Source organism: Numida meleagris, chromosome 18 (genome assembly GCF_002078875.1).
Source record: "Numida meleagris isolate 19003 breed g44 Domestic line chromosome 18, NumMel1.0, whole genome shotgun sequence".
Lineage (NCBI taxonomy): Eukaryota > Metazoa > Chordata > Aves > Galliformes > Numididae > Numida > Numida meleagris.
The window spans coordinates 7379673-7399597 of NC_034426.1; the positions used below are offsets into that span (position 1 = coordinate 7379673).

Here is a 19925-nt window from a genome sequence, read left to right on the forward strand (position 1 = left end):
TGCCCCCTCCGCGCTGCACGCCGGCAGCGCCAGCGCCGCTCCCATTGGCTGCCGCCGCCCAGCTGCTGCCTGCGCGAGGCCGACGGCGGCGGGGCGGGGGGAACGCGCTGCGCGTCGCTGTGTGTGTGTGTGTGCGTGTGTCCGCGGCGGGGGGGGGCGGGAGCGCCCCTCTGCCCCGCGCTCCGATTGGTAGGGAAAAAATGGGCTGCGGCCGTTCCTGACCAATCGGAGGGTTGTTGCTATGTGCCAGCGGGCGGCGATTGGCCGGAGGCGGTGCCACTCGTGGCCAAAGGGAGAGGGCGGGTGTTCTTATAAGGGGAGGACGCCGGTGGGAGGGGGAGGGCGCTGCGGGGCTGCCTGGTGCGCGTCGGTGGCCGCGCTCCGTCTGCGCTGGGGACGCGTTCCGAGGCGAGTGAGTGCGGTGCGGTTGGGGCCGAGGGCTGAGGTCGGGCGCTGGGCGAGCGGGCCGAGCTGCGTCACAGCCGCTTGCTCCCGCCTCTCCCCGCCGCTTTCACCGCGGCGGGGCCGTCCCTCCGTCCGGCGTCGCTGCCTCGGCGCCGCGCGTCCCGCTGAGGGGGCTCGGGAGGGTGTTGGGGGACAGCAGCTCCGTGGGGCTGGGGAGCGGGGAAGGGACGGCGAGGGGAGGGGGAGGAGCGCAGGAGGAGGGGGTGGGATGGTTGTCGGGGAGGGAAGTGCAGCGCCGGAGCCGCAGGTGAGCTCCGGGGCCTGGGGTGAGGCCCGTGCTGCTGCTGGGCTGAGGGGGCTCGGAGCGGGCCCTGCCCCGCGGCCCCGGTTCGCTGTGAGGGGGCTCCCCCGGCTGCGGTGGGAGCAGAGGGCGAAGGGCCGGTCCTTTGTCTTGTGCCTTCCCACGGAAAGTTTTGGGTTCGGTCCAGAAACACCGGGGAAGTCGGGGATGGCAGAAGGAGCCGCGGGTCTGGAGCTGAAGGTTGGAGTGCTGAATTTGGAACCCAAAAGAATCTGTTTGGTGGGTTAGTTTTTTTGTTGTTTTTTTTTTTTTTCAGTTTTAAATGCAGTTTTAGCGACGTAGAAAAAGAAGTTCTGCCCCTACAGCTGAATCTGACCTCGCTGCTCTGTGCCTTCTGTATGAGAATACAGAAAGAGGAAGGCCCCGAGCCGTGCCTGGGCTCACGCAGCGCTGGGGCAGGACGCTGCCTTCCCAGGGCCTGCTCCGTGCTCCCGATAGGGATTTTCTGCTAATGCGTTTACAGTTACTTAAAGCTTAGGCTGGGTAGCACAGAGAGGCCTTTGCTGAGTTAGGAGATCGGAAAAGAGCTGATGCTGAGAGCTGTGCTTATGGTGTTTGAGAGGATTCCTGGGGAGGACGCGTTCGGTGGCTTCGTGCTAGCAGAGTACCCCCATTTATTTTGCTTTAAGACCTCAGCGCGATGGGATCCACGCCTCTGGTTTCCTTTAAACAGTTTGCTGTGTAATGGCTGTGCTTGAAGGGGGAATTAAGAAGATGTTCTTTTCTTGCTGGATCCCTAACTCTTGTCGCCTGCTGGGGGGGGAAAAAAAAAAACCCAAACGTTTAAAAGTGAGCCCTTAGTGCTTTGAAGGTAACGCTGGGAATGGTGGTGATGTCAAGCACTTCTTTTTATTATTATTTTCATTTTTTTTAACCTTTCTTGCAGGTTCTCTTTCACGGTGCCAGTGTTGGAACAACTGGCAAAGCTGTGCTGGTCACTGAGCTCCCTTGTGTCCTCTGGATCACAGATCTTGACTGAGTGATTTCCTCTCTTTGCTGCTTGGTGTGGGCAGTTGAGTCAGGGCTGCTCTGCGGAAGGCAGCGTTGCTACCTGTAATTCCTCATTCCCTCAAAGGCTCATGGGCAAATACCTGCTGCTGAGAGAGAATTTAATTAAGGAACTGGTCACTCTGGTGTAGCTTTTTAGAAAGTGGGAACTCCTTGATCTAATGTGGTACTATATAAGCATTACAAGGACTGCGGAGGAGTAAAAAACATTTATTTATTGGTCTTGCATCATGATCTTACCTTTTGCCATGTGTGTAGAAAGCTCTTGAAGAAAAGTCAATAAAACCAGGGCTTCGCTGGGCTCTGGTCATGAGCTGGCTAGGTCATGATCACTAGATCAGCTATGAAGTGCCAGGAAAGTGGAGTCCAAGAGTGATCACAAAGTGGAGTTTTGAGTGGAGAAATTGGGAGTTCATTTCTCCTAGCTGCTTTGAAGCCAATCAGAGGCGCGAGGTGGAATTGCGAAGCAGAATGGATTTATCACTTTGAAACGATTGCAAAACATACAGCTTCCTTTCTTTTCTGTAAGCCAGTCCTTCAGTTGGTTCCCTCTTTCCTGTGCTTGTTAATGCGGAGGTCTTGTCTTCAAGATCTAATGGCAGTAACGAAAGGCAAAGGACAGGTTTCCTTTTCCTTCCTGAAGCCAAGGCAGGTGCACAGAGGAGATCTGACCACTCTGACTCGAGGATTTTTCATTTCCTCAGAACACATCTTTATGTGGGAAATCAGCACGTCCGCTAGTGGTGCGATGCCAGCCGGGCACCTGGACCTCCTCTTACAGAAACAAAGCCTTTCTGTAGTTTGGCCTCTGGTGGCAGGAGAAAATGCTGCCCAGGCAGCAGCCCTGCAGTGTGTGAGCTGGTTGCTGCCATGTTCTGGTTGTGCTGGACCTGTCTGGGTGCCCTCACCAAGGCAGGATATTGCGCCGGAGCGGCTGTGTGTCCGGAAGTGTCACTGGACTGGCCGAGCTACTTAAGGCTGCAGGAAGTAACGTAATTAATAAGGCTTAGCTCTCCCACATCTTGTACCTGACAATCTCGAGTCACTTGACAGTGCTAATTAAAGCTAATCACACTCCTCTGTTTTTAGTAAATAGCTATTATCCCCACTTCACTCTTGCTTTAATGAATGACAGTGCCATGCGATGTGAGTCACGGGCAGCTGTGGGAGTGCAACCTGTGTGTGCTGCCTTCCGGTCCCGGTGCCAGCTTACGTGTCCACCTGGACATGGCTTCTCCGTGCCTGTTTGAGCATTGTTACAGCGTGCTGGAAGGTGGGACGTTCTGCTGACTCACAAAAACACAGAACTTTTCAACTGACTGCAGTTGGGACTCATGCAGAACAGAACTCCCCAGGTCTTGCGAAAGCTATTGGAAGTTAGAGGAGATGAGGATGCTTTGAGTTTGCCCTTCAGAGGAAGGTTTGATCCCCTGAGGGGGAAGGCAGAGCACTGTCAGAGCTGCACTCTTGCTTCTCCTGTTTCACGTTGGCAGCAACTTCGTTACGAGGAGAAAAATGTAGCGTGGTATGACCTAGGGATTGCACAGCTCAGCCACAGCACTCTGGATGATTTAAGTTTCACTGATGAAATATTAGTACAGGATGGCTCAAGCAATATGTTATTAAAAGCAGATTGCCCAGCCTCACACACAAAAAAAAGAGTTAATAATTAACTATGAAAAAAAATTAATGAGAATCCCAGGAACTCCCAGCAGAAGCATTTGTCTGTAGGCACGGAACTGTGAGAGGCGAGTCAGCTCATATACCTTGGCAGTGCTGAGCAGGCTGGTGAGGATATCCAGGAGGAACTAAACCACAAACTGGTAGGGTAACAGCTGACTTGACCATTTAAACTCAGCTCGGTTGTAAAGTATCTGTTGTGTGAAGATTCAGGCTGTAAATCTTCACCTGAGCTTTCTCCCTTGGCATAGGTGCCCTGTGCCTTCAATGGAAATGTGAGCTAGAGGGATGATGACTGAACTACTGTGGAAAGTATGTGCCTCATTAATGTGGCAGCTGTTGCACTGAAAGTGTTTCTGAAAGAGGTTGGCCAGAATTTGGGATGTTATCCTTTGCATTAGTCAGAAAAAGAGGTCTGGTAAAAAGTGAAGCCATTGAGTCTCCCATAGCACACGCCTCTGGGCAGTGCAAGCCCAAGGTGGTGAGGCCTTCTGTTTTGTAGGATGCTGTATATGCCTAACTTTGGCAGAGCATGATATCCTCCATGTGCTGCCATTGTGTTGAGCACATAGCTTTCTTCAGCAGGAAGATGGCTGTGGATTGAGAGCTACATCTTGCCTTGTGCATGAGCCATCGCTGCTCCCTCACGCTGCTGCGTTGGGTGTACTTGCTCAGTTTGGAAGAAGGACTGTGATCCCTCCAAGTGGGATGCTGGCATGAATTCTCTTGAAATGTAAAGGAGGAAATGGAGTCGTTTGTGTTTTTAAATTAGTTCAGCGTGCGGTTTTTATTTATTTGTGGCACAAGTGGGGTTTGCTGGTAGGAGCAAAAGTAAGCGCTGGCTCGTTCCAAATCTGTCCAGGCCACCGTGCTGCTTTTCTGCATGCATGTGCCCTCCTCCGGTTTGGCAAGTGATGCTGGCATCTGTTGTGACTGATGGTGGAGCTCAGCCATGACGGCGCGTACCTGCCAAGCGCAGGTGGGCAGCGTGCAGCTCTGATGCCTGCAGTGCTGCCTGTCCTCAGCAGCGCAGGCTCTTCTGCATTGCAAAGATGCTGCTGCCAGGCAACTCGTGGGCAAGTGGGATGAGGATTCAGGCAGGGGTGTCAGTCATTCTTCTGGCAGAGGCTGAGCCTTGCAGTCCATGTGCATGCAGTTTCAGAGGCAGGCTCAGGAAGGGTAGCTAATTTTGAAGCCAGCCCTGTGAGAGGATGTCTGTGCCAGCTGTCCTGCATCTTTTCGAATTGATGAAATTGTAAAGAGAAGCATTTTCTGGATTTTTTTTTTTTTTTTCAGATTTATTTCTCTCCCTTGCCTTCCATGATGATGCCTGCAGTGTATCGGATCGGGTTGTTTTGAACAGGATGCTTTGTCCTCTTGTGCAGGGAGAGATGAGTTAGCAATTCTGACGCTTGGTGGGCCTGAATGGGCTGAGTCCAGCCCTGGGACTGTAAATGAATTCAGCAAGTTCTCCTGGTAGTCTGCAGCCGGGGAAGAAGCATCTGTGCAGCATCTTGCTGAGGTACTTTAACCTGTTCCTTTTGTTTCCAGTCGGTCGTGAGCTGCAGCTCGATGCGAGAAAGCTTCTGCTGAGAATGCAGCCATCCCCTGGAACTGCTCGTAATGACACCATTGCACTTGAGCTCCTGAAAATGCACTGATGTGGATGGTTTTCTTAGGTTTTTTTTAATCCTTTTCTGTTTAATTTGATTGAATCTCCAAACTGACAAAAGGCAAATCAACTCTAAGAAGAGCAATTTAAAACCTTTTTTTTTTTTTTTCATGAATTATCTTGGCTTATGGACAAAGAGCATTACTTTGCACAGTAACAAAGCCAGACAGACTTTGGGGCGGGGGGAATTAACCCATGTGAGGTGTGAAGATTTGCTGTTTGTTCCTTTGATCGATACAACTGCAGTGACGTTTTTATCTGTAACTGATGCTTTTCCTGACAAGCTGTGAGAACGTGGCAGGTGCAGCGAGGTTGGTGTGCCCGTCCCTGATTCTCTGTGGCCAGGTGGCCTCTGATTGCTGCTTCCTGCATCTCTTCTCGATGCCCTCTAGTGGTTACCTGCCGGTTGTCTGCAGTACTTTTGGTGTCAGCGTGGTGGGTTCCCTTCCACCTCTGCAGATGCTTTTTCCCAGGGTCATGGAGTGCTTCCAGGGGTGAGGGCTGTCTCCAGGCTGCAGATGAGGGAGTCAGGGCCCATAGAGGTGAGTGGCTCGTGGGGACATATCCAGAGGAATAACAGGAATGAAGTTTATTTTTGGTTGAAGGTGATCTAAGAGAGAGGCCTGCTCCGTGCTGTTTCTGTAGTGCAATTCTGTGCATGAATCTGAACAAAATAAAGGTAAATGCAGTCTGTCATTTCACTGTTATTTCCCTTTCTTCATGGGCTTGCAGGGGCTGGAGAATGAGCTGGAAGAACACAGGCATTAGGAAAGGACACTTAAAGTTCATGTATCAGTTATGACTTCTGTTGACCATGGCAGTACTGCTGGTGCTGCTTACCCAGAGTTTGAAGTTGGTGCATTTCAGATCCTGAAGAAGTAGGAGAGTGTTACTTACCCCATGTTTTACTTCTTCAGTTGGTTTTCCCTTGTGTTCCATGTTTAATTTCAAGATGATCGCCCTTTCTTTCAGAGCCTTTCACTACCTATATCGTACCCTGCTATCTTCAGATCTGGCTTCAATTTTCCAAAGCTGTTGCTGATCTGTGCCATGGTGAGAGTCTCCCAGACCACTCCAGGATCCTCACTGCAGAACTGCATCGTCCGAGTGCGAAGGCTCCCAGCTCTGCCAGCAATCTGGAGCTTCAGTTTCTGCACTTCTGCTGCTGATCCCATGGGGACTGGGAGAACCCAGTGATGTGCTAGAGACTAGCCTCTTTCAAGCTGCAATGTGTTAAGCATTGTTCAGGTAGCTTCCATGTGAGGAAAGCACTGATAAGCACGTGTGCTTACCTCAAGCCTTTTATTAAAACCATGCTAAGAACCTGGAGCAGTGTTGGCTGCTAAGGTTGGTGACCTTGTGGAAACAAAGAACTCCCCCAGTCTGATTCCCCCTGTGCTCTAATTACACTCAGCATAAGTACATCTCTAGTTCTTCCTATGTTAATGAGAAGAGACACCAAAGAAGGAAGGTTGGGTTTCCAGACAGATGGGCTTTTTCAGAACCGCTCCAGGCAGCTTTCTGTGGCATTTGCTGCATTCTGCTAAGCATTTTACCAGCTAAATCTTAAAAAGCAAATAATCTGTAATACAAGCCCTCAAACCCAACAGACCTGCTGTTTGTCCTGTCAGAGTGAACAGGAACGCTTGCCTCTGGGCTGCATTGCACGTGGGTTTCATGCAAAACGAGGCTGTATAATGGCTTTTGTTCTCTGCTGCTGTGGCATATGGGCTTGTACCAGCAGTAACCTTATGTAGCCAGCATTTGGCACAGATTTTGCCTTTCTCCTTTTTTGTGTTTACCGAATTACCGAACAACTTACTGTGAAAAGCGGCTGTTAGGCAGATGAAGGGTGAATACGGAGCTAAAATCTGTCTGAATAGCAAAATGTCGTGGCTTTTTTTCTTCATGGGGTGATATCTGACTTTGCAGGACGAGGCAGGGAGCCGTGGCATGCGCAGTGCACTCCAGCGGTGCGTGCGGCTGATCCGCGCTGATTGCCACAGCAGATGATGCTGATAAGCTTTTCCCTAGAATTCATTCCTTTTGTCTCAACCAGCCTTCTGACTTCTTGCGGATTAATTAGTGCGTACAAATTTCTGTTCCACTGACTTGATTGCATACATTCCAAAAGTAAATTTCTCTTGAATTATGAAAGAGAAATACTGGATTATGCGGGATGCAGATTCTCATCTCTCTAACATTATTGGGCACAAGAACTAAGTCATCAAAGCTTTTTTTATTAAGGCACTGCTTGTATGATGTATGGAGGAGTTCTGAAGTTTTTTTTTCCATAGATGGTTCCTTACTTAGCATCTCAGCCAGGTTTCCCAGCAAGCTCTTACCTCCCAGGTCTCTGTTCTCTCCTCTGCCTTTAGCAAAGCGATCCATTTATTTTGCCTTCTCAGCACAGTACTGAGAACAAGAATTACAATTCGTCTTAATCTGTGCCCAGATACCTTCTCAATTAAATTTGTCTCCTGAAAGGTCACGTGTTTTTGCTGACATGAAATATGTTTCGAGGTCAAATGAATGAATGCTCATGAAATGTTTTTGCAGAAAGGCGCGTGCTGCACGTTGTCTGTGTGTGTGCTGTTGGGTTCTCTGTGATACCACGTAGCTGTAGTTTTTCCTGTTCTACTCATTGTTCCAGAGCACTGGTGCTTAGGTCAGCAAACAAATAAGGCATTCCTCTTACATTATTCTAGCTGGGCATCACTTGTGTCTCCATTTGGCTTCTAGCATGCCTGTGGAGTGCTTTTCAGGCTGCTGTGATGGGCACCTGATGGGAAAAGAAATGTTTGGCACAATGGTATGGGAGGGAAGTAGCAGAACTGCTGGCTGGTGTGTGTTTACCTACTCATCTTGTAGAAAAGGGAGCAAGCAGAGAGAAGATAGCACCATTTGATTAGGTCAGTGTAAACACAGGTTTTGACAGTCTGTTTGCTCGTTCAGAAGTCAAGTGAAATCTTTCTTGTTTCTCAGCTGGTCTGTCTGCTGTAAGCTGTTGTTTTCTGACACTGCTTTGCCTTACAGCGTGGTCGTGCTTGGCTTCCATACTGATCTGCTGAGGTCCAGAGATGCAGCTGTGCATCAAACAGGGCGCAGGTTGGCCAGTTCCACCCCTGGCAGAGCCTTTCTGGCTCAACAGGAGCAGGTTTCATTTCTGACAAGCTGGAGAGCGAGCCCTTCTGTGTCAGGATGGGCCTTCCAGAGCTCTCGCTGTAACTTTAATTGCAAAAGGTTAATCTGATTAGTTAGTGTTTGCAAAGAGCTTTAAGGATGAAAAGTGCCACGTAAGTGCTGACTATTATGATCATGATAGATGGGCTTTATCAGCAGTTTTCAGGATGAGTAAGAATCTTTTTCCCATTTGACTAGAGGAGGATCTGCTTTCCGGAAAGCAGAAAAAAAATATTTTTGGGGAGGGGGGTTGAAACCAAAACCAACAAATCAAGTATCAGGTTGGCTTACCAGTGCCTGCCTCCTGTTGACCATATTGTGGTGAGCACTGGGCTGTGTGCTGAGTGGTGTCCATGTGTGTCTGTGGCAGCTCCCCAGTGTGATGCTTGCAGTACTGTGCTGGGAAGCTGTGCACACGGTGCAGGCTCTGCAGGGCTGCCCAGCACCTGGTAGGTCTGGAGGGGAATGCCTTCAGAAGCACAAATGCATCTTAGATGCCTTGAATCTTCTTTTTCGGCAATGACAAGAAGATTTAGGAGCAGAAGTGTTAAGAGACAGAGCTTTCCATAAATGGTGCTTTGGTACCAAGGTGATGAGTGTTGGGGTGGTTTTTTCGTTGTTTTTGGTTTTTTTTTCCTGCAAATATGTCTGACAGTGCTTGCACATGAGACTTTCCAGCAGGCAGCAGTAACGGATTCACAGCCTGATTTTTATTGCTCTTTCAGTCTGATCTGCTGTTCTGTAAGTGGGCTGTGGGCAGGAGTTCTGCAGGACCACCTCCTGCAGCAATTCTCTTGGGTCCTGCATTCAGTTCCCCAATAAACATCTTGGTTTCCATCACACTCTGAAGGAACGGTTTCCCCTTCAGCAAATAAAGAGATGCATTTGCTTAGAGCTATCCAAGTCCAGCAGCGCTGTGCTGTGAGCCCTGAGCTTGCTGCTTTGCTGGGGCTCCAGGGGAGCTCTTCTGGTACTGTGGGGACCTGGGCTGGCTTTGCTCTCACCTGGAAGATGATCAGCTGCACTTCAGGCTGGTTACACACGCTGGCTTAGAGACCAGCTTTAAGCTTCTGTACTTTTCTGTTTTGTTCCCTTTAGAAATTTCCATTGCAGGTCAGGTTTGGGTGTTATTTTTTTTCCTCCTGTTTTTGTTTTATTTTAAGAGAGGGGATTGTTGCAGTATTTGATAGACAAAGTGCAGACTCAGGAAGTGAACACAATCGCTTATTTCATGGAAGGGAAAATCCTCACGGGAGGAGCAGCCAGAGCCCACGGTTAATTTCTGGAGCATGCATGCACGCCATGTACCGGGCAGGGAGGGGAGCTGCTTCACTTCTGCTGCTTCCAGCCTCAGAGGAAGCATTTGTTACCTGGTAAGGTTTGTGGATGTAGGATCTGGAAAACTGATTTTTGCCAGCAAAATAACCCAGGCTTGAGCTGCCCAGCAGGTTCTGTCAGATAAGGTTGGATAGGAAATAGGTGTTTGCATCCTGAATAGGATTTGTAGCTGTGTTCCCTGTTATCAGGGGTAGTCTTGGAGGCTTCTCACTTTGGCTGCTGTTGGTTGTTCTGAGGGGGAAAAAAAAACACTAGAGTGCAGTTGGTAGAGTAGCTCCTGCCTTCAGAGCTTGCAGCAAATTATGAAGGTGAGCACAATGAAGTAATCTTCCATTTCCTATGTGGAAGCTAGGGCAGATGGGAGGGTAGATCTGGTCTGGTGAGTCGTGCACTTGCTGGTGGCAGAGGAAGCCCGAGCTCAGCTCCCAGCCTTCGCACAGCACCAGGGCCCGGCTTTCGCAGGAGCTGCTGGAGCCCGACTGCTCCCTGGGCTGCTGCAACACTGGGCCTGGGTGTGTGCTGTTCCCTGAGGCGTCTGGGAGACGAGGCTTGATGAAAATGATCTCGTTCGCATCTTTGTACGTCTGTAGTTCGTTCCAAATCCATTAAGCGTTGGAAGAATGAATAGAGATGGTGAGTGCTTGAGTGATAGGAAGATGGTAGATAGCAGCAGCAGGGCGATGTGAGGGCAGGCAGCCAGCAGACGTGAATGCGTGTCGGTCTGACCCGCAGACAGCGTGCCTGTCTCTGGCTGCTCTCTCCTCTCTGCTTGCCATCAGACGCTTGGCCAGGAGACCCCCACGGCTCACATTGCAGCACCTGTGCTGAGTGTTCCATCTCTGCTCTGTTTTGAACGTAGGTCTGTGTGAAGCCCTCCGTCCCCTAGACCTGAATCTCTTCCTCTGAAGCTGTCACCAGTGTGTGGAGCCTGCCCCACACCCATCCCCTGCCAAACCACGGCCTTTACCTGTGTCTTCCGGTGTTTCCCGTGTGACCCGTCCTGCGGCAGTGCCTCCTGGGCTACCCCGGAGTTCACGCAGCGCTCGGTGGCTCCAATGGTGAAGATGACAAGGTCCAAGACTTTCCAGGCATATCTGCCTTCATGCCACAGGACCTACAGCTGCATTCACTGCAGGGCTCATCTTGCTAACCACGATGAACTCATTTCCAAGGTACGTGCGTGACCTCACCCTGCGGGTGCGGTGCATTTGCCTGCGCTGTGGATCAGTCTCTGTGCAGATGCCTGGCCTTCACCGGTACTGTGGTTTCTGTGCAGAAAATGGGCTCTTAGACCATGGCTCTGTGTGTGTGAGCTGCTGCTTTTGTTTTAAGTCACTTGGAAAATAGCTGCAGGGGATGGGTTTCCAAACTGGGGCCCTTAGAGTGCTTACTGGGGGGTCTGTTTCTTCCCATGATGTTGGCTCCTCCCTCTCATTTCCAGCTGTGAAACTGTGCTAACTGATGGCCAGGACTGCAGACTGCCTTCCCAGTACTTGTTTGTGTACATGCTTGTCAGCATTGCCAAAGGGTTGTTGCATGATCAAGAGTTGTAGAAGTGCCTGGAAGTGTTCTCTCTGTTAAATATTGATCTGTTCCAAGCAACTTCCCTAAAGCCCTTACTTAAGGGAAGGTTTGCTGGTGCTTCTACTGAAATGTAAGTTGTCTTTGCAAAGACCATTGAATTATTGCTCAAATTCGCGTTGTTTTGACAGCCTCCAAACTAAAAAATATGCAGTGAAAAAGTAAGGGATGGACGCTGGGCTGTGCTCTGTGCTGATAAGATTGAAAGGATGCTGCTCGCTCTTATGATCTCTTGATCACAAGGGGAAGAGTCTTGAGGAGAAGCTGAATGAAAAGCATTCAGAGCCAGAAAGTTCGGGCTCTTTGCAGGGGGAGCAGGCCAGTTAGAGAAGCTCTTTCTGATGTGCAAAAGCTGCTGCTGCTGAACTTTCTTGGAGCCTGCTGTGCCTGGCTGTGGTCAAGCATCAGGTTTCCAGCTTTTGGCTGCCTTGGCAATCAACTCTTCCATAAAGTTTATTCAGCTCATAAAGTGTGTGTTCAGAAAAAAGCAGATGTACTGTAAGATTTATTAGCTGAGATGAGAGGAAATTGCGCTTGAGCTGTGTGTATGTGTGCAACTTAAACGAGTTTAGCTTCTGGAGCAGCCTGAGGAGAGAGGGCAGGATCACAAGGCCCAGAGGTGCTCTGCCTGGTAGAAAGGGTATCGTGCTTCCCCCCTTCCTGTTTGCACAGGAAAGATAAGAATGGGTCACCTTGCGTCAAGGGCATTGATTGTACGGCTGGAAGGATCCTCTTGGATTCTTTATGTTGGGTGTTCAGATGTGTCATCTTCCATTGGAGGCTGCCTTCTTCCTTTTCCTCTTGGTGGTTGTATGGTTGCACCTCTGTGATGTTATCTCCGTGCCAAGGAGTTGAATTTCAGCATTCTGCTATGAATTATGCTGATTGCAGTCTGCTACAGTGTTGGTTTTTTTCAGCTTCTGTAGACAAGCCTCCTCTAAGGCTGTCACATCTGAGTCATTCTGGGCCTCCTGGGGGCTCTTCTTGTTCTGGTGGCGGTGGCTCTCAGCAGAGGAGGGCTGTAAAGCCTCCAGGTTTTAAAGAGGAGGAGGCTGTACATTTCCACAACAGAAAGAGGTTTTGAAATGTTAATGTCAACAGCAGAGTTAGCAGTCTGTGCCCAGGTCTGGGCATGAAGCACATCCTGCCTCTCAGACCAGCTAGGTGCCTTCAGGCCCTTGCTCCTGTGCACAGTTCTGATAATTGTAAAATGAAGTAGTCACTCCCCTGCCTCTCCACTGGGAGAGTTGTTGCAAGCTGGATTTTGGGCTGAGACCCGAAAGATGCTTTGCTGGATAAAGAAGGAGATAGGTTTTGCTTTCTTTGTTCATTGTAGGTCAGAATTTGTGCTTTACTCTTTCCAACATGCCTGGTCCTGAGCGAGGGAGAGCACGTGGCAATGCGTGCCCGTTGGTTTCACCTTTGATGCTTCTTTCTCCTTCTTGTTGCACGTCTGTGCCTCTTATGTTCCTGTGTAGTCAGCCAGCTTTGCAGGTAAGTAGCTTCCAGCAGGGCAGTACCACTTCCCCCTGCTTGGAATTTGAGCTTCCAGCCATCAAAGCATACAGAAACTGCCCAGGAATGCCCACTGCTAAAATACAAATGCAGGAGGGAAGATCTGAAAACGTGAAACAAAGCTGTGTGTTGAATTGTGGAAGTATTAGCTACAGTGTGCTGGGATGCCTGTATCTACTCGTTGTGGACCGGGGTGTGACCTTGTAATAGTGTTGGGAGCGCGTTGCTGATGGAACGTTAGCGGGTTGTACAGCTTGAATCCAAAGGGTTTGGGGTTTTAGGTTTTATTTCTCACAGTTATAAACCTCAGTAAGATGCATTCTTTGTGTAATTGAAAACTTTATAAAAATAATTGTGCAATCGTAATTTGTACAACAGACCATTAAACTGAGAGCAGAAGGGCAGTCCCTGCCTCAAGGGGTTTCCAATATGCGCAGAGACTTTCCCAGGCAAACTTAAATAGTCATCTTTTTATCTGTTTGAGTTAGGATTTAAACATCTCCCCGAGGCCTTCTGCAGTGCTTTCATCACAGACTTATATTAGCATCTGAGAACCAGGAGGTGGAATTGCCATGCTCATTTTCCATATGAAAATCTAACAAACTGAAGGAAGGAACAAGCGCCGTGAGGACTGAAGAAGGAACAGGAGACTATTTCAGACCAGTGCTTCTCAGTCTGCAGCGTATCCCATCTTGAACCTGACTGTCGCTTGATTCAGAACAGCCCAGATGACACCATCTTTGGAAGCGCTCCCCAGAAAACAGGCTTTTATGTAACAGCAGGGTGTTGGTGTTTTTGCTCAAAGAAATTAATTCCTATATTCATTTTGTCCCAAGTAATACAAAGACTGCATGAGAGCTGTGCTGCTATGCACGCCATGAGCCTTTAGCTCCTTTGGCTACATACAAATTGCAGCACTGGCTCACGCTGCTGGCTGAAGCACTGGCTGGAGCTGAATCCCAGCGTTGTTCTGGGTCGATCCATACTTTATTTCCTTTTCATCTCTGCGTTTCTCCTCTTCGTCCTTCAGCACCAGTGTTAACTTTGGCTTCGGTGTTTTGCCAGGGCTGGATATCAGAAACTCTTCAACAACTACGCCTTTGCAGGACTGATTTTTTGCTTGCTTTCCTTCTTCAGGAAAACCTTGTGCATTAAAATGGATGGAAGGTCTCTCAATAACCCATTGCTATTTAAAGAAAATAATCGATGCTGAAGCTTTTAAAGAAAATCTGAAACTGTTACATGAAGCCAGTTACTAAAATGTTGCCTGCGCACTTGGCCTTTTATCTTCTGCAACCAAAGGGAGAAAGTGGTTTAGTACGTCTGATTTGTAATGAGATCTAAATTGTGGGTTGGATCGTCTGGCCAAGAAAGGTTTTACTGACTTAGGAAATAGAAGGTGATCAGATAGATGGGTGGAGTGAATAACTAGTTCTCATTTATATGTTCCTTCGGTGCCTTGCATTAATGTGAGTGGAGGCTCTTGTTCCCTTGTAGCAATGTATGATTTAGAAGTGAGTGCCAAATATAGTGCGTACTCTTATTTCATTGCTTTTTCCAATGCCTGAGTGGGCTGAGACTCTGGGAATGCAACCTAGACCTGCAACAGGTTCCTGTGTAACAGTAAGTCACTAAATGTCTTTGTTCCTCTTTTCCCTACCGTACCATTGAAATACTGCTGTTTTGTCCAGTCTGCTTGGAAGATAAAGCTTTGGAGCAGATGCTGTCTGCTCTTGTGAATTAGTACAGTATGTCCTAATCCACTCTGGCTTTACTGTAAAAACAAAATATTGTGCCAGGCGACTGTAGTTAAAAAGCACATTTCAGTACTTCAGATTTCCAATTACCAAAAAAAATAACTGGAGGTACTTGCTCTTGCATTTCTCTTTCCGAGGCACAACATCCCATGGTTTGTAGAACCTTTAAGAAAAATGTATTCCGTAGTCGGTGATGGCACAGCCCCTCTGGAAAGGAGATGGAGGGGCTTCTTTGAGAAGTGTGCTTTTGCATCACTTCCTAGTGTGGCCTGGGGAACAGCTAACGTAGTAGACACTCAACAGCGTAAAGAGCATTTCCTCTCTTTCTCAGAAGAGCAGACACTGTATTGGTTTCTACCTACTCCGTGCTTCTGAAGCTGTCAGTCTTTTCTGTATGAGTTCTTATGTATCTGCTGTCCAGTAGAGAAGGATGGGATTGAGCAGAAAGGCCAAGTGCAGCCACATGGGTGTCCTGGTTGCTGACTTTTTTTTTTTTGCCATGTGAACAGTAATCCAGCAGAAATATCCCTGATTATGGAAGTATGTAGGGAGGAATGTCTTGTGGGCGTCTTGCAGTTTCCTTTTCCATGCATTACTGTGATCCAAATGCTGAATATTATGCAGTGATGTATCCTCTGAAGTTAGCCTAAGGCTTGCCTAAGAAGTTTAATGCTTTCCTTTGATGTCTGCTTGGGACCCATACTGAACATGAATGTGAAATCCTTCCACACAAAAGGCTGTAGCAATGCCAGCACAGAGAATTTAGGGGAAAGAAAAAACTACTTGTGTGTGCCTGACTTCCTCAGCTGGGTTGAGTGGCTAGCTATAGAGAACACTTGCAAGCTTTTTGCTGTCTTTTGAGACAGGAGTTGTGTGGTTCAAGAGCAAACCTCACTCCCAGTCATTATGCATCCCTGCACACTGCATGCCTGGCAAGCAGGCTGCTGAGCTCGTTGGTACAGTAGTCCTACTGATCCTTACGGCATATTGAAAGCATCAAACTTTGCTCTGTGTTACAACTGTGGGATCTTAAAGGATGTGAAACTTCTGGTCCTAGCTTTCAGATAACTCATGTATGAATTTAGCTGCTTCAGAGCATTCCCATGCGCCTTGTATAGGCCGTGTGTGCGGCAGGCTCTGCGGTAAGCAGCAGTTGTTGGGCTTTCCTTTTCTCTTTCCCCTCTGGGTACATGAGGAAGGTGGTGTGTGATGTTCCTAGAGCCTCGTTTCTCATGAAGCAGCGCTGCCAGGTCAGCATTTGTTTGTCAGTTCACCTTGAAGACATGGAGTAACGTGCTGGGGAGAGGGAGCGTGCACACAAGCCGAAGAATAACCCTAAAATGGTGATGTGTCTGTTTCAAAACTTGTATCTAATAGAAAAAGAAAGAAGTATTTAAGTTCCAAGACTAGTCAAGGGGAAATCCTACATTTCTAATGTGGGGACAAGCTAAATACTGTGGGGTAAGGTGTATGTTCCCTTCTTGGGGTAAAGTTCTTGCCATTTTTCATCCCGCTGGGTTTCTTCTTCCTTTAAAAGCAGGTCTTGTTTCTTCCCAAATATGAATTTAAGCTCCCAGCTTGGCACTGATGAACTCTTAAGGTCAGGAGGAGCTATCATGTCTAGCACGGGCCAGTGAGTTTCATCATGATTGCAGCTTGTCCTCCTGAAAAAGCACTTAGTCTTGATTTGAAGACTTCAAGAGAGAAAATTCACTGCTCTCCTTGGTCACTTTTTCCAGTGGTTAATCATCCTTATTATTACAAGTTGGAAGACATCAGATTTAGACTTGGCTGGCTTGTGTTTCTAGTCACTGACCATTCCTCTCATTATTAAAAAAAGTAATGTATACTGCCTACTGTTTCTCAGTATAAAAGCTGTTGGTATACAGTAACTGAGGTCACTCTTGATCGCTGTTTGGATGGGCTAAACAGATTCAGCTTTTTCTGTCACGGTGAGATATTATTTTTTCCAGTTCTTTATAATTCTTGTGGTTCTTTTCTACATTTCTAGCATTTCAACATCATTTTACAAATGGAAACAGGGCTGGTCTTATTGTTCCAGCCTCAGACTGAACAGTGTACAGCAATAATGTCTTCACAGTGTATGCATTTCATAATTGCATTAGTCTTACTGGCTCAGCTCTGCGCAGTAAGCTTCTGTTCATTTATTTTGCTGTTAGCTCCTTATCCACCAGGTTTATCCATCTTACACACATTTCTAGCAGCTGTCCAGAGGCTTTTGCATCCTGTTTTTCTACTACTGTTTCCTAATGAATTGTCTCTTAGATATTATTTGGAGCTTTGCTCCTAGCTGCAAGCGTTGCTAGAATTCAAGCTGTTAAGTGCAGCAGAGCAGTCCTGTAAGAAGTCACGAGTGGGTCTTGGTTTTGTTTTGGTCTTTTTGCTTCCTGTTTCACTGCTGTAAACTTGAAGTAGGTTTCCATGCAGCTTAAAATAAAATGGGCACCTCTTCCTGAGTGTGATGCCCACGAGACAGCCCTGGCTGGGCAGAGCTCTTGCAGCCAGGGTGCTGCTGGAGACAGGCTGGTGTCTGCTGCCCTCAGTTGCAGTGGGGGGACAGGAGTGGGTCTTGGCAGCTCTGGAAAGCTTGTTTTTGAGATGGAGAGGGGGAATAAACAAATAAAAATGCCATTTTCTGGGAGAAGTCAGAATGTGAAATCTGAGCTGCATAATGAGTATTTGTAGTACCTGTTCCATAGCGCGGCTACCTAAATTAGATTTTTGTCCTGTGTAATTGCTTCCTCTGGGGCTTAGCCTGTGAGTTGCTGCGCTCCCTCCGTTCCGGCTGGCCTTAATGGGAGTGGAAGGCAGTCAGGATCAGGCCTCTGATTGAGGCAGGATGTGGCTGCTGAAGAAAGAGAGCCCAAGGAAAATTGTGCCTCCTGGTGTAATTGTGTTTATACAGCAATTAATTGCTGTGTGATTTTTTTTTTTTAAATACTTCATTCTGTTCAAAAAAAAAAAAAGGTAGTAATTCAGAATGGTTTAGAAATCCTTGTCATGGGAGGATAAAAACGGATTTTCTAATCAATCACTTTCTTTAAGGAAATAACTCTCCTTTCACCTGCTGCTTCCTCTGCCTTAAAATTGATGACCTGAGCATAAATAAAACATAGTTCCCATTTATTTTCTGGGGAACTGCCATGGATGGGGGCAGTGAATCATCAGGGGTTTTGCTGCAGCTGGAACATGGAGTTGATGAGGGCTCAGCCTTCCCGGGTTCCCTGGGTGTTCAGTTGTTGGCCCTGCAGAAAAACCCTCTCAGCAGCACGGTGTGCTTGTGCTGGCTTGGGCTCACAGCAGCGGGTCTGTCCCAGAGCACAGAGCTGCTGCTGCCCTGTGCCTCTTCCTTTGGACACACTGGTTTTGCTGAGAAGCAAATCTGCTCTCCCTGTCAGTGCTGGTGCCGTTGTGAGCTCAGTGGCTGCATTAATGGAATACGGTGTTCTGCTGATCCACAGACAGTTGCTATTATGCTGCTAATTAAATATCTGTTGCATTAGCAGTTTCCATCTTCCATCCCAGTTCTGTCCTGTGTTTATCTCTAAAGCCCATACAGTAGCAATAATTAATGTGGAAAGAAAGGGTGCTGCGCCTTCCCTGCCACTCCTTTTCCAAATAGTTTCGTTGTTGGATGCTTTGAGCCACCATCACCCTACAGGAAAACAGCCCCACATAAAAATGAGGGGAAAGAAAAACACACTGCTGCTGTCGCAATCGTAGATTCCCTGGAACAGACACATTTTTCATCATTCAGTATTCAGGAAGAAACTGCTGGGCTTTGTTTTCATCCCGCAGGTTTTTCCACAGTAAGTAATAAAGCGCTGCTCTCTTCAGTACCAAACCATAAAGGCTTGCATTGGATGGATGTTGCTGGTGGCTGAAGTGCTGGGGATTCTCTTTGGATGGAGGGGAGCTGTGCAGGAGCGTGGGCAGCATTCGCTCCCTGCTCTCATGGGACTGCACATGGCTTCTCCCATGTCCATCACCCTCTGCTCAGCCCGCAGAGCAGCCCTCTCTCTGCCTCCAGGAGCTGCTCTGGTTTTGTGTGCCTCCCTGCATGTGAAAGTAAGGAATGTCTGCTTCATTTCTCATCATTTTTCATTCCAGAGCCAAGTTTTGAAGTGCACCAGCAGCAACCTGAGGCCATCAGAGATGGCAGGAGAAGCCCCCAAAATATTGTGAAGTCTTACAGACCTAATAAATTCGGTATACTTTTTACATGCCTGCTGTTGTTTGTGCCTTTAGCATTCATGTTTTGAAATTTCCCTTTGGAGTCTGGGGGCTAGAAGCACATTTGAAAAATGAATAAAAACAGAATATGGAAGCCCAGGGCTTATTAAAGGAGGCTGAATTGCACAGGGCTCATGATAACTCGGTGGGATTTTGGGTTGTGTTGGAGCTGTCAGGGTAATGAGGGGAGCCCAGCGGAGGGGAGAGTGAGGCAAAGCTGTTTGCAAATAGTTCCTGAATGTTGAGATGCTTTACAGAACTTTGGTTTTAGCTCATCAGAGTGATGGTTTAAATGGGTATTGGAAATCTGTGTACCTTGGCAAAAAAAAAAAAAATAATAAGTCATTTGTCTCAAGTAGTGATATTCATTACTGCAAAGCAGGGAAATCTCTTGCTCTCCCTACTGCTGATAATGGGCAGTCACACTAGCACACTACAAAGCATGCAGTTCCCAGCACTTTTGGGAGTCTTGTGAACAATGCTGGCTTTTCTTAGCTTTATCTCCTGGAAACCTGAAAAGATGAAAGCATCCCAAAAAATAATAATAATAATTTAAAAAGGCTCTTGGTTGCAGAGGGAATGAAAGGCTTCAGTGAGTGCTGCTGCTGGTAGGGTAGGAGCTGATAACATCTCCCGTCAGCATGAGGAACCATGGCAGTGACCTCATCCATCTCTGCTCTGAGCTGCAGTTCCCTTCCTACAGCTTGCATAGCCTGAAATGCAGGCAGTATCAAGCTGCTGCTTTAGGGGTGAAGCACAAAGTAGTTATTCACTGTGTTACAGCAGTGTAGGCTGCTGGGGGATAAGGCTGTGCTGAATTAATTGAATTTACTTCAGAGATGAGTTTGGTCCACTAATTCCGTATCGACTTTGGACTTTAAATAGCATTAAGGGCCCATGTTGAAGCTCAGTGAGAAGTCAGGAGCACAGCTGGAACAGGGCAGGGGCATAGCTGTGTACCAGGTGGAAGAACATAAGTGGTTCCATTGAGCTGGGTCCGTATCCAGCATCAGCAGAGCACAATTGAATCTCAGTTAAATCAGATCATTGGCTGTCCCTTCTGTGGGCAGAGCTGGGTGCAACGAATGAACCCTGCAAAGCCTGGTGGGTGTGGGGGTCAGCTTGCTGAGCTCACGCTTCCCTGGGAAATGCTCGGGCACGGCTCCCCCAG

At 48.0% G+C, this 19925-nt stretch overlaps 1 protein-coding gene across 1 annotated transcript in view; it reads left to right on the forward strand.

Annotated features, from left to right (window-relative positions):
• The window catches only part of YPEL2 (yippee like 2), a 30850-nt gene continuing 11207 nt past the window's right edge, over window positions 283-19925 (forward strand). The window contains exons 1-2 of the mRNA XM_021415445.1: window positions 283-412; window positions 10507-10819. Coding sequence (XP_021271120.1) covers window positions 10703-10819 — 117 coding nt within the window. The 5' untranslated portion in view covers window positions 283-412; window positions 10507-10702. The remainder of the gene's footprint in view (window positions 413-10506; window positions 10820-19925) is intronic.